The 15,374-nt window shown below is 34.3% G+C and overlaps 1 protein-coding gene and 1 non-coding gene across 2 annotated transcripts; one reads left to right on the top strand and one right to left on the bottom strand.

Moving 5' to 3' along the window:
* Window positions 1-762: 762 nt before the first annotated feature.
* LOC145096432 (small nucleolar RNA R71) lies at window positions 763-869 on the bottom strand. Its single transcript, XR_013703842.1, has one exon. It is a non-coding gene; the product is annotated as a small nucleolar RNA R71 (small nucleolar RNA).
* A 991-nt stretch (window positions 870-1,860) lies between these two features.
* On the top strand, window positions 1,861-2,310 carry LOC145096123 (uncharacterized). Its single transcript, XM_079033893.1, has one exon. The coding sequence runs from the start codon at window positions 1,861-1,863 to the stop codon at window positions 2,308-2,310; it is 450 nt and encodes a 149-aa protein (XP_078890019.1).
* Window positions 2,311-15,374: the final 13,064 nt, after the last annotated feature.

The raw sequence follows: 15,374 nt of genomic DNA, 5'->3' as shown, positions 1-15,374 counted from the left end.
CTCGACGACTCCATCGCTGTTCACAGTTTTAATTTTTATTTTATTTTTGTTCTTTTTACGCGTTTTTCTTGTTTTGTTTACAGTTGTTTTATGACCCGAGGATCTGATACACCTCTGGTCCCTCCTCTCGAAGACCCGGAATCTGCACTAAGGAGGAACAAAGGAAAAGTCGCTGGAGAATCCGTTTCTTCAAAGAATTATCCACTAAAGAACCTCAAGTCCGTTTTCAGCAAGAAGAAGAGCAGCAAATCAGGAGCATCCAGCGCCTCTTTAACAATCGAAGAACCAATTAAAGAAGACACTGAGTACGAGACCGAGGAAGTAAAAGAACCTACATACGAGCACGAATCCGAGTTTGAGGACGATTTAGCTATCACTATGGCTAATATCGATGAAGTCCCCATGGGGGAATGGAAGAAGAGGATGCGCGATGACACTGGTCCGGGACTTGTGCAGCCCACAATTCCTGCTACTGCTACTTTCGAGCTAAAGGGTCATATTCTCGCTCAACTCAAGGAGATTCCCTTCTATGGCAACGACCGCGAAGATGCTTACAAGCACTTAGATGAAGTAAATGATGTGGCTGATTACTTCAATGTACCAAATGTGCCACGCGAGACCCAACTACTTCGTATGCTTCCAGTCACATTCAAGGGTGCTGCAAAGGATTAGCTCAAGTTACTTCCTCCCGGGTCGGTCACCACATGGGCTAAGATGAAAGAGGAATTCATAGACCATTTTTGCCCGCCTTCTAAAATAGCCAAGTTGAAGAAAGCCATTTCCAACTTCGAGCAACAACCCGGAGAGTCCCTTTATGAGGCGTGGGAGAGGTACAAAAGCCTTCTCAGAAATTGCCCACACCATGACCTTAATAGCCAAAAAGAAGTCTCCATCTTCTATGATGGAGTCAATGTTACCACAAGGGAATTGCTCGACTCGCAAGGCCCACTCACAAAGAAGGCACCCCCGGTAATCAAGGGATTAATTGAAGAATTCTCTAAACATTCTGGAGAATACCACATCCCAAGAAATGAAATAAGTCGGGGGGTAGTGAACTCGGCCAATGATGGCATGGCGGCGATGATGGCTAAGCTCGAAAGTTTAGATAGAAGGATGACAAAAATGGATCAAACAATCCATGCTATTCGAGTTGGATGTGAGAACTGTAGAGGACCTCATCTCACGTAGGATTGTGACTTGGATGAAAATGGAAACAAGAAAGCTCAAGTGTTCTACTCAAGCGGCGATAGATACGATGAGAATTGGCGGAAACCAAAGAAGGAATGGCTCCCGTATGAAGAATACAAAAAGGAAAAGGAGGATAAATACAAGTAGAAAGAGAGAGGATTCTATCAAAAGGAAGAACTGGTTGTGGAAAAAAGAGCCGACTTAGAAGAGATGTTCACAAGATTCATAGCCGCGTACGAAAAAAGACACAATGATCATGATGATGCAATACAAGAGACCAGAAATATACTAAGGAATCAGCAAGCATCTATTCTCAACATTGAGAAACAACTAGGACAACTTGCACATCAAGTGAACGAGAGAAGATCGGGTGAACTTCCAAGTAAAACCGAGAATAATCCGAGAATGGAGAATGTGAATGCTGTAACCTCCAGCTATGGAGAAAGTTTCACTCCTATGACCCCTACACAGAAGGTCTCCAAGGTGCATACAGAAAAGACAGAAGACTCGGGTCCAGCTAAACCCGATCAGACTCGCCGAGTCCCTCTAATAGACTCGACGAGTCCATGCCCTGATGACAAATCTGCTGTTCCCTTAAAGCCTTACAATCCTCCTCTGCCATTCCCAATCAGAGTCATACCTGGTGAGAAGGTTAAAGCATACAGAGCTTTCATGGAGCATGTTAGAGCCCTTCAAGTCAATGTCCCATTTGTGGAAACAATGCTTCAAACACCCAAATATTTGAGCTTGCTAAAGGGTCTCTTTGCTGCTAGAAAAGATTTGGCTGAAGTCGCGGAGATAGTAATGAATGAGCTACCCGAAAAGAAGGGCGATCCGGGAAGCATCATAATTCCTTGCCATTTTGGAAATGTACTTGCTACTCAAGCGTTGACTGATTCGGGTGCAAGTATTAACTTAATGCCTTTTTCTTTCTTCAAGAAGCTGAATTTACCGGAGCCAAGGCCTGTGAATATGAAGATCCATTTGGCGGATAAGACAATTATTAGTCCAAGAGGTGTTTGTGAAGATCTCCTCATTAAGGTGGATAAATTTATATTCCCCGTGGACTTTGTAGTACTTGATATGGACGAAGACCCCGAAATTCCAATTATTTTGGGGTGATCATTTTTGAATACCGCATGTGCATTGATAGATGTATGCGAGTCCACACTAACATTGAGGGTAGGAGATGAGTCAGCAGTGTTTAAAGCTCTACCAGAGATTAAGCAAGAAGAAGGAAGAAAAGAAGAAGTTTCCTTCATTGATTTGGATGATGAAATACTACAAAAAGAACTTTCACTCTTGCAAGAAGAAGATCCAAGTAAGTTTTTGCTATCTTCTGGAGGAAAAGTTGATGTTGACAAAGACTTGGAGGAAATAGAGAAGCTGCTGAAAGGAACCGATTCAGAAAACACAGTGGGATGTGAGGAACACGCTGCGACTCGCCGAGTCTCTTTCACGGACTTGACGAGTCCATTCGAAAATCTCAACAACTTGGATGATTTTGATATGCTTGTTACCAGTTCCTTGCATGTTCTGGACATGAAGATTTTCCCTACTTCTCTTGAAGATCAAGCAGCAGAAGGAGGAATGGATTGTGATTTTCAACACGTTCACGTAGCATGCCTCTATACAATAATGCAAGACGATGAAGACATTCCACTTGAAGAGGAAGCAAGCTTTGGAGAAGAGAACAATGCGAGGGTTAGGAGAGATGATGTTGATAACCCAGTCATTGAGTCACGTATTACCAAACCATGAGCCCGAGTTTTCACCAACTATGAAGTAATGAAGTTTAAAGAAGGAGGGGTGCAAAATAGGGTGCAAGAGAATGGGGTAAAGAAGAAGAAGATGAGGAAAAGGGAAATTCATGCAGATGAAGATGATGCTACAAGGAAAAAGAGAGAAGAATTTAGACGGGCTTACAAGAAGAAGATACACGCTTACAAGACAAAGTATAAACCACAAAAGATTAGGCGTGCATTCCCGATTCAGGAAAACGAAGAAACGTAGATGGGAAGGAGTCCGGCTAACGACTCCTTAAAAAGAAGCGCTTGGCGGGAGGCAACCCGTTATTAGAGTTTGCTTTCTTTTATCTTTCTCGTTTTAGTTTGATTTTCGTTTTTAGGACTTTATTTTCATCTTCTAAATCATCAGACATGACTGCTTGAGAGTGCGTATGGACTAAGTGTGGGGTGGAATGAATTTTTATGACAAAAAGATATAATTTTTGAATTGTTTGCGATTGACTCGCCGAGTCTGACCCGGACTCGACGAGTCTCTTCAGATCCCAGATGAGTTTAAATTCGCGACCAGACTCGCCGAGTCTGGCCTTGACTCAACGAGTCGCTTTTATTTACAGAAAAAAAAATTAATTAAAAAATAATTTTTACATCTGGTGAAACTAGGGTTTTTAACCCTCATTAGATCATATTTCCCCCTTACTCGACGTGCGCCTATCTTGTTTTCTCTCTCAAGCATTCATCAAGTTCTTCACTCTTTCTTCAAAATTCTTGAATTCTATCAACAAAGGTACTTAATTTCTTCCATAATTCTGTTAAAGTCATGATTTTTAGATTTTCTAAGGTGTCAATTTCATAGAATACCCGATTTTGAAGTTTAGTGAATTTTTAGGGTTTTGATTTGGTATTAGTTTTGTTGTTTTGGATGGTTATTCTTGCTCTAATACGTCTTAGGAACGTACATGGACAAAACCCTTGAAAAAAATTCGAGTTTTATGGTCGAATTTTGTTCGACCCGTCGACTGACTCGCGCAGTTCATATGACTCGCCGAGTCGTTCACGGACTCGACGAGTCCATTCGGGGACCCAGATGGATTCTGTTTTTAATGTTTTTCTGTATTTTCTGGTTTGTGTGTTCTTTGTTTTGCAGGGACCATGTTTTCAAGAGGGCAGAGCTCAAGTGGACACCAAGGAGATTTTCCTAGGTTAAATTTCCCTCCGATTGAATCTGCTTCAACAATGACACGATGGAAGAAGAAGCTGGCCGAGGTCAGGAAGAAGGAGGTTTATGTACCTAATAGGGTTGACTGGGATTGGTTAAAGAATGTCCGGTATGAGGAAGAGTTAGCGCCTTACCTTTTGAAGGAATTTACTTACGATGGGGATACAATTATATGTGATGGATGGAGCCGGGTTTTCAGAATTCAAGAGCCGGTGTATCGAGAACTCTGCTGGGAATTTTTCTCCACGGTGTCTTTCCGAGGAGGAGATGATTGCTACCACCCCGCGAGTTTTAGTTTTTGTCGTGGGGGCGAATTCCATCAATGTTCTGTCATTGATCTTGCATGCCGATTGGGGATTTACGACCGACCATTGGTCACTACTGCTATCTTTCGCGCCTTCTTGGAACAATCTCATAAGGTGTTCCCTGACGGTGTTACAAGTACTGGTTGGTGGAACACAATCGCCAACAAATTATATATTCCGAAGTCGGCCCAAGAAGGGAGCATTAGGTCACCCACACACCGTCTCATACACCGCCTTATCTCCACTACAATCAATCAAAGGAAGGACGACGACAAGGTGTCCAACCTTGACGTATTTTATCTTTGGAGTATCATAACGCCCGACACCTTCTGCAACATTCCATGGTGTTTGGCCTCTCATTTGTCGGAGGGCGTGGTCAAGGATCGCAAAACCTCCAAAATTAATGGTGGCATGTTTGTGACCTGGCTAGCCAACTCATATGGGTTGATGACCCGCGGTGCATGGAACTTGATGACGATGATTCATGCCCCTCCCTTTAATCCTATTCTTTTTCGGAGGGCAAGAAATATTGAAGATTATGGTGGTGGTCATTATGTTCCCGCATGACGATCCGATGGTCATGCCCGAGGCACCGGGAAGGAGGGTTAGATCGAGACGTGAGCGGGAAGTGGAGGAGGAACCGTCGGTGATTCCGGTGGACAATGATGAAGTGCCAATGGATTGGTACAATGTCGAGATGAGGCAGCTACAAGACCAAATGGCGAGGGGTATCAATTTCAGCAATGAATCCCACGTGCGAATTTTTAACCATTTACATATTCCACACATTGATGGGGGTAACTTCCCCTACATACCATCTTGGGATGAGATCATTAATGCAAGGTGGAGTGGAGCTGGTGGAAGCGGGGCTGTGCATGGCCATGATGGGGAAGAAGATGATTAATTTTTTTTATGTTTAATGGAACAATTTTCAATTTATTTTTGTTTTTGTTTTGTTTGGTGTGTTTTGAATTTTTAGTTAAGACTTTAAGGTATGTGTTTGATGTTTTATTTGCCTTGGTGACATTCAGATTTTGGATTAGGAATGCTTGCATAGAAGGTTTAGAGTTTGAGAGAAAGAAAAAAGTCGAAAAAGGGTCGAGAAGGGCGAAGTTTAGAGTTAAGGTGTCGAGTCCGGTCCTAAGGGAAATGAGTGAATAATTCTAGAGGTTATGGGAAGTTCTTGAGATTTATCAAATAGCTGGAACAAGTGAAGAAAGTTTGTTTTTCCACCCAGCGATGACTCGCCGAGTGCAATTAACGGACTTGACGAGCCGCGATATATTTTTACATATTCGAGGATTTCCGCGACTACACTCGACGATTCATTTATATAACTCGATGAGTCACTTATTATTATACCAAGAAGACTGCTGATTCGATGCTATTGTACATACCACTTGACCACTTATTCTTACCGATCAATTCCTGAAGATTTTACACTATTTTTCCTGCATATTTGGAGCTGCTCACATGTGATTTGATGCCCAAGACGTGGATGAATTGTTTCCATGTCTAAAGTCAATTGAAGATGGAGTTGAAGAAAAGAGATATCGACCTAGCGACTGCTACCCCAGGGAAGTTTGTTCTAATTCTCTCTACATTTTATGTTTGTTATTTTTCATGCATAACATGCAATGAGGACATTACATAAATTAAGTGTGGGGTAGGGGGTTAATGTCGTCTTAGTAAATGTAGAATCCTAATGTCCTAATTTAGGTTAATTTTTAAAATTCTTGCATACCAAAAATGTGACTTAGGAATTAATTTAGAAAATTTTGGTAAAAAGTAATTTTGGATTCCATGTTAGAGTTGTGTGGATGATTGCATGAAAACCCAAATGTTTAGTTGAGCTTATATATGTTCTAGTGCATTTGTGGCTTCCTTATTCCAGTGAAATCATGGGACAAAAACACGACCTTGCTTAGCCCGAAGGATGCAATATGTTTAGCATCATGTACTAGAAATGTATCCAGGAAAATTATTATCCTTAGCCAATAAAGGTTGAAATTGAGTGCCCCTGCTTAAGCATGTAGGGTTTTGAGTGACAAACAAAAAAGTGAGGTACATGTAAAAAAAGAGAGAGAATTACAAGAAAAGTTTGAAGAATTTTGGAGCAATTAAAGTGAAGATCAAAATATCAAAATTCCAAGAGTTCAAAAATTGAAGATACCAAAAATCAAATCGAGCAAGGTGGTAAATTCACAAGAATCAAAGATCAAATTATCAAGGAAGTGAAGAATTCCAAAGAGCTCCATAGTGGTATCATAAATTGTAATTCTAGACTATGTATGCTTGGGTTGCTCAACTAAAAATACCTTGAGGATAGGAGGTTTTTTGCAGATGGATTCGGAGGGATGCATAAAATGAGCATTGTTCGGGATAAGTGGGCGAATGTTTATGAGGATTGTGAGTATTTGGAGTATGGGGGTCCTTAGGAAAAAATTTAGACACAAATGCATGCATTGCGGTCTTGGCATAATGGCTGGGTTGGATTGGAGTTGTACTATGTGATTCTAATGTGCTAAAATTAAGTTTTGCTTGGGGGCAAGCAAAAGTCAAGTGTGGGGTATTTTGATATTTGCATATTTAGCCTCATAATAAGTATAGATTTTTATTATTTATTAGCTAATTTATTGCATATCATGGACAAAAGGTACTTAACAATGCTTGAATTGTGTTTTCAGTCCAAAAGCAAAGCTCGGAAGCAAGAGAAGCGGTTGGGAGATCGGGAGTTGAACAAAGAAGAAAAACACCAAGAATACAAGGGACTCGCCGAGTAGGGTCGACTACTCGGCGAGTAGCGTCGAAGATTCGAGAGGATAAAGACTCCGTGACTTACCATGTACGGGAATTAAGGGGTGGACTCGGCGAGTCGGTTCGAATCTATAAAAACAGCAGTCCAGATCGCCATTCGATATTTTGGAACCCTTGGGGAGAAGCAAGCTGCAAATCAGAGCCAGGAGAGGTTTGAAGAACGAAGATACAACCTAGAATTCAATTCCGAAGAAGATTTGAGGCAAATTCTTATCATTCTACTTAATCTATTGTTTTTCAACTATGGTTAGACAATTAGAATTCGTTTTATTGCTGTTAATTACCTCAATCATGAGCTAAAACTCTAAAACTTCTGTTTGGGGATACAAAATTGAGACTATGGTTTGATTATTGATAGGATTAATTCGATATTGGTGATTTTGTTGATTTTAGCTTGTTAAAGAACCTTGTGTGTGAATGATAACTATTTTTCTTTTAATTGGAAGATAATTAATTATATGAACATCTTTTAATTGTCAACCTCATATGTTTATGTGACCACTTTATCATATGTCTAGGATTAACAAACGTGAAACTAGAATTAATGGACAATTAGGTAAATTCATGTGTGAGCTTGTTTGATGACCATCAACAAGAGGTTAACTAAAGGAGCAAATTAGTTAGCTATTACAAGTCTAAATTAACCCAAATAAATAATCTAGGGAATTAAAATTAAATTAGACAACTGATCACTGTTTGAGTTAGTTTGTTCTCTAAGGATTAGTGCGACGAATGTAAAGCTAATCACTTGAATCGGTAGCCAATAAAAGAATTAATCCATTGCACTATTATCATAATATCAACCATATGATCAATTGAGTTGAACTAAACAGAAGTTCTTCCCATTATTGAATTTAGTTAAATCTTTGCTTTTCTAGTTTTTAGTTTAAATGATAGTTAGTAAGTTTCTAGTCTTGTATAACTAGAGAAAGCCCCTACTTATTAATTAATTTAGATAAAATTAGTCTTTAGTTTTAATTTACCGTTCCCTGTGTTCGATACCCTACTTGTTTAACTGTACCACAATTGATAGGTCCACTGCCTTTGTGTGTCATTTTATAATTAAAAGTAGGTTTAAAACTAAGTGAGTTTACACACATCAGAAAGCTTAAAGAAAAATGCTTCAACTTGCACACCACTTATTCAAAAACTGTCTTCTCAACTATCTTTTTCTCTTGGACTAACCCCAAATATCAAAGATTATGTAAACTCTCCAAAACCTTCTACAAGATCAAACAAAGATGAAGAACAGATAAACAGAGAAGAAAAAAAAGATGAAGAACAAATTCAAACAAAAAAAGAATGTGGAAATAAAGGGAAAGGAAAAGAAATTTTTATTGAACAGAAACATGGAGAAAAAAGCATCAGAAAAGAAAAAGGAGAAAGTTACTTCACTCATTACAGTGGTCGAACAGTAGAAGCAAAAGATGTGTTATTTAATGAAGAGAAATCAATTGCAAACTCAATATTTTCAATGCAAAGGAACCACAAGTAAGTAAATATTTTTAATAAAAAGTTAATTAAAATTAATTTATTACACAAAAATTAATTTATTAGAATATTCACAACTTAATATATATTAACAGGGAAATCATATTCAGAACAAGAAATGGGGATGCAGTAGAAAGAATATTTTTTGAAACGTTAATCCCGGATGTGTACATACACCACAAAGTCATTGATTGTTGGTCTATTCTGTTAAATGATGAGGAGAGCCGAAAACAAAAGGGATCTCCATTAAGATTCTATTTTCCAACATGAATTATAGTAAGTAACATTTATATTATGTATTTATATATGTGAATAGATTAAGAAAATTCTAACAGAATAAAAGTATATAATATATGTAGTTAGACTGAAGAGATGACAAATGAGGAGATACCAATGGATGACAGATGTAAAATGTTTGATCAAAAAGCAACAAAAGCAATGAAATTCCATCCATATGCACAAGTTTTTGATAAACTAGAATTTGTAAGTTACAACAATCTTTTATATTTTATATATATATATATATATATATATATATATATATATATATATATATACACTAACAGTTTTTTATTCTTACTTTTTACAATGCAGTTATTCTTTCCAATGAATAAGAAAATGCATTACTATTTGTTATGTATAAATATTAAAAAGCTATCAGTAGTTTTGATTGATAGTCATAAAGGAATGCCAATGTTAATGTTGAATATGAGCTATTACCACAATCTTTGGTAAGAATTACTATTTTAGATTTATTTGAAATTAAACTGTGAATTATAAAAATGACTGAATTTATTTTCTTTGTAATACAGGTAGCATTGATGGCAAATTTTATGATGGAAAGAGTATTCAAGAAAGCATTTGATTTGCTTACTAAAGAAATTTCAGTATTTAAAATCAAATGGTGGTTAAAAAACAATTTTGAGGAAAATATAGTGGCATTAATGAGACATATGAAATGTTTTTAAGGACAGGCTCAGAGCAGTTGACATTGTGACATTGAGAAGGATCAAAAGCAACAGAAAGAAAAATTCACTAAGCTACGAGTAAAGTATCTTACAAAATTGTTGTTGAATGACATCAACTTAAATAGAAAAGAAATAGTTGATCAAGGAATACAATTTGATAAAAAAAAAACAGAGGAAGAGAAAAACACATTGTTGAAGAATGCAATGCAGAAGTATAAAGAAAGATTTAAGCTCATAGAACATGTTTAGAAATTTAAAATAAAAAAGGCACAAAGAAGACTACAATGATTTATGTACCTTTTATTTTCAGAAGACTTTGATTTTTATTTTCTGTCCTTTTTTTTTTTGTTGTATAATTTTTTTTTAGTTATGGGTATTGATAATTCTATTGTTTAGATATATGATAATTTCAACATTATATAACTATGAATATTAAAATTTATAATGAAATATCAATGTTTAATATAAAAAATTAAATCATGTATAAACAAATGCGTTTTTTTAGATATAAGTTAAAGAATTTAATGAAAATGTATATATTATTATGTTTATGTATGTATTTACATATGTAAGTAGATACATATATTTAATTTTCAACTGTGAATTTACTTATGAGCAATGTATATATTAATATAAAACTGTGAATTTAAATATGTATGTATGTAGATACATACATTTATGTATTTATGAACAATGTATAAATTAATTTTAAATTGTGAATTTACTTATGTATGTATGTAGATACATATATTTAAAGTGTTACTATACATTTGTATATATGTATGCATGTATGTACATACATAAATATGTATATAAAAACATATGTATATATTATTATTTTTACTGTAATACTTAAAATATTTGAAACAAGTACTTAAAAAAATTAATTCAAAAGATATAATTAGGAAAAATAAAAAATGCAAAAAAAAAAATAAAATTACAAAAATGAAGGAATAATAAAAGTTATGCTAAATAATTATTAAAAAATAGAATGTCAATATTCAAGTTATGTTAAAACAAAAATAATCCAAATTATTATATTAATAAATGACATGTGACACTTTTGTAAATAAAACAGATTTTTTATTATTTAACAATTTAGGTAATTAAGAAAGTAACAAAAAAACTCTCATTAAAAACTCTCATAGATGTATTCGCACTTTAAATAAGACAGGGGCTATATATGTAATAATAGAAAAACAAACGAAAGGCGGTGGCAGTTTTGTAATTATTAAGAACTTCTCGTCATATAAATTCGTCAAAAAATGACTCGGCTCATTTATTTCATATCATACTCCTGATTTTCCCTTTTCCAAAAAAAAAAACCGACATACACAAATCTTCATTTCAAACACTGAATCTAAAAAATCCACCGATTCTTCAAAAATCAAGCAGAAAATGTCTTCAAAATCTAAAGGAACTACATCAACTACAGGTTCTTCTGAAAAAACAACATCCGAAGAAGAAATAAAAAAGAAAACCCTGGAGAAACAAGTAGAAGCAAAAAAAGTTTCAAGTCCCAAATCGAAGATTTTGACAACAAAGTCAGAACATCAGACAATCAACAATGTCGAAATGGAAAAACAAAGTGTTTCGGAAAGCATTTCTTCAAAAGGAAAACCTAAATGGACGATCAGAGTCAAAATGAACGAAGTAACACAAGGTATTTTATTTCGAAATTTATTACAATGTTTAACGAAAAATGCATAATGTCTTATAATGTTTAAATATATATATATATATATATATATATATATATATAAAAGACACTGTTACAGAAACTTTTAAATCAAAGGTCATCTTAATCCATGTTATTTTTTATATATATGATAAGTTTAACAGTTAACATATCATTACAAACTCAGATATGATTTATTACAAATGAAAATGTTAAATTATTAAAAAAATATGTATATAAATGATTTTAATACAGGTTTGATGGTAAATGTTATATATGATTCTAATATATTTTAAGTTAATACGGCTAGATTTACTATAAATAATTGTTAAACTGTGAATATAAACATAAATGTTATTTTGATATTTTAGAAAATGAAAATCCATATATATGTTTTTTCCGAATGTGAATGTAAAAATTATATGTTACTTAAATATATTACAGGAAGATAAATATGAATGATGACTCCTACTAGTATTTGACTGTATACATCAAACATTAAACTGTGAATTTTAATGGAAATATGCCATTTGCAGGAGAGAATACAAGACCTGTAATGACAAAGAATACTATCAGAAACTTTAAAGGAATATCTATTGATCCGACAGAAACAAAGAAACATTCTACAGTGGAAGGTAAAACATGATTATAAAAAAATATTTGAATTATAATAATATTCTACTATATAAACTTTTTGGTTTTGATTTTTAATTTAATAACAGAAATAGATGTGAATAAACAAATTCAAAACATATTATTTGGTCTTCAAAGAACTGAAGAAATGGAAAAAAAGGTAAAATAAAAATTAAACTATGAAAATATACATAATATATTAAACTGTGAATACACATTATGCATTTACATTTAAAGTGTGAATATACTTATGTATATGCATACACATACGTATATATGTATATATATGTACATATTTATGTATTTACACACTTTAAATGTATCTATCTACATACATACTTAAATAAATCCATAAGTAAATTCACAGTTTAAAGTCTATGTACATATGTATGAATATGTACACACATGTGTATGTTTACATATGTATGTTTGTATATATGTAAATATACATATATACATATGCATATATATATATATATATATATATATATATATATATATATATATAAATTGCAGAATCGGAATATGGATCATCAGACAGTGATAAGGACATGAATTTGCAATTGGTTGTGGTAAACAAAAAAGAATGAAATGCAAATAATGAAAACATTCATGAAAAAGAAGCAAAGAAAAGAAAACAGATAGCAAGAAAGAGAAGTGGAAAGGAGATGCAACTAACAGGAAGAAGAACAAGGTCTCAAACATCTGCCAAGAAAGATGAAGAAATACAAGGTATAACAAAATTCATAAAAAAAATATTTGTTGATAAAATATCTTATTAAATGTTATTAAATTTTTTAATAACAATTTCTTTTTAATCTTATTACAAGGAAAAGAAACACATGTATGTATAAAAGATTTTTGATAACAATTTATTTTTAATGTTATTAGCAAAAGCAACAAAGAAAAGAGGTAGAAAGAAGAAAACGAAAGAAGATTGTGATACCACAGAAGATGAAATTGAAGGTATATATATATATATATATATATATATATATATATGATGGGTTTTGGTCATAAGACATCTTATGTGCTCATACAAACACTAATGCTTGGATCTAGGTTTCTTTATTGTACATGCAAGTTATCCAAGGCTATAAACCCTAATTCTAGCATATGGAAATCGATATTAACATATAATTAGGTTTAGGATATTACCTTGATTGTTATGTAGCAATAACAATCCCAATTCCTCCTTGAATTGACTTTGGAAGGCTTAGAGTCACAAGTGTCACTCCTCTAATGGATTACAAACACCAAGAGAAAATAGAGAAGGTATAAAGAGAGAGGAGAGGTATAAGAATTCGTCCCTAAGATTCCTTGGGAAGGTCTGGACGAATTATGAGCCAAAGGGGTGTTTATATATAGGTGTAGAGATAGGGTTTCAGTCCTTATCCTTATCTAGTTGCTTGCCCACCAAGCAACCCATAAGATAAGCCTTGAATCCTTATCATGGTCGAATTCTAAGGCCTTATCACCTCAAATTCGTCCAACCCATCCTTAGGATAATCCTTACCCTATTTTGTAACTATCACATAATTACAATTCATCCCCTCTAGTTTAATTAATTACATTTGATCACAAAATTAGTTCTTAATTAATTATTGATCAATATTAATTAAACAAATATGATTTCTCCTTTAATATATTATTCTTATAACATATTAATAAATCATAATAACCTCTCTCTCTATTTATTTCTCCAATCAAGTTGTTTTGGTGAAGGCAACCCAAAAGGACCATGCACCATCGGGTCAAGTACATACCAAAATAGTTATGGACTTAGACACTAATCCAAGAGTCTCCCACTTGGATAAGTCTAATAACTATTCTGCGTATGACTTCAGATCCTGATCTGCAATCGTAGCTTTCCAAAGCCGCTGTCAACTATGATCATATCAGATACGCGTGTCCTTAGATAAGGGATCATATATTCCTCCATTCTAGATACCGTATGAGATATGATTTCAAATCATTCTATTTGTACTATTTCTCGATTTCTGATTTATGACAACTGACTAATTGAACAAATCAAATTAGCCCTAGCCCGGCCGAGCATTTACGTTTGTCATCACTAAATCATCGAGGGGCCCAAAGATATCACTTTTATCCTACTTTGGATAAAAGGAACGGATAAACTTTGATACAATTCTTGCTTGCACTCACTCACCAAATCACACACAACAATATGTTTTATAACACCAAGTTACTAGTGTGTTTACATATTATCAATGTGAAACCGATTAGCAAGATACAACTCACACATCTTGGTTTCAAGAATATAAGATGTTATCGTCTCACCAATCACTCGTGATACAATTCATGGAGTAATCCAAGTAAGCGTGGGTTTAATCCAATGCTCAAATCATATTCATAAGCACTCACGAACGTTGCAGCAAACATTTGCTTATGTCTAATACTCTTTTAGACAATCCACACACCAATTCATGACAGTCTTCATTCATACCTACTTCCAACATACGAACGACTGTGGCCCGTTCGAATAATTCGATTATTCTTAATAAACTCAATTATTCTGGAAGTCAAAACATGCAAATGTGAAACACAAGAATAATACTAATCCCATATGGCCTCAAACCTTTGAGTATAAATAAAACTCCTTTTATTTATCACCATATTGATTACTCATTATTTTTCGTTTCGGGTAATCAACTTCTTACTTGAATTACTACACTTGTCCCATGCTCTTAGCATGCACACAATGTTTACCTATAGTTCTTACTTTGTGAAATAGACCAAATTGAGCACATTTCCAATCATTCTCATTTCACAACTCCAAATCCTTTTTCATAAGTGAAAGAATATCAAATTCTTGCTACTTATAGAATATGCTAGATTCTAACATTTTATGCAACGATCCTTTCGTAATGTCACTGCACCAAAGTCACAAAGACTATTGCCAATGATATTACAAAGTCCTTTTATCGGAGATTGTTACAAGACAATTCCTTAGATATGATGTCTCTCACTCAAAGTACATTCCTTTGAACATCCTTTTGCATAAAAGTTTCTAATCTAGTCATAAATTTTCAATATTCAATTCCCAATATGGACACGCTTCCATATTTTCCATATGACAACTCATTCTTAATAGAATCTTATCTATTCGTAATGATGTCGATATGGTCCATCCAATATGGAAACATTTCCATAATTTCCAATACTATACTTCCAACTACTCACAAGCGACCAATCCTCGTCGAAATTTGGATTGTCCTTTGATAGTTGTTTAATTATTTTAGTCAAAACCGATTCTAGTCCTTTTTCCCTCTAAATGCGCTCGACATTTGGAAAATTTTAGAATGGTCA

The sequence above is a fragment of the Lactuca serriola genome, chromosome 3 (assembly GCF_051521515.1).
Source record: "Lactuca serriola cultivar US96UC23 chromosome 3, Lser_US96UC23_V15, whole genome shotgun sequence".
NCBI lineage: Eukaryota > Viridiplantae > Streptophyta > Magnoliopsida > Asterales > Asteraceae > Lactuca > Lactuca serriola.
The sequence above is the reverse complement of the archived record's forward strand: the minus strand, read 5'-3'. Positions and strand labels throughout refer to the sequence as shown.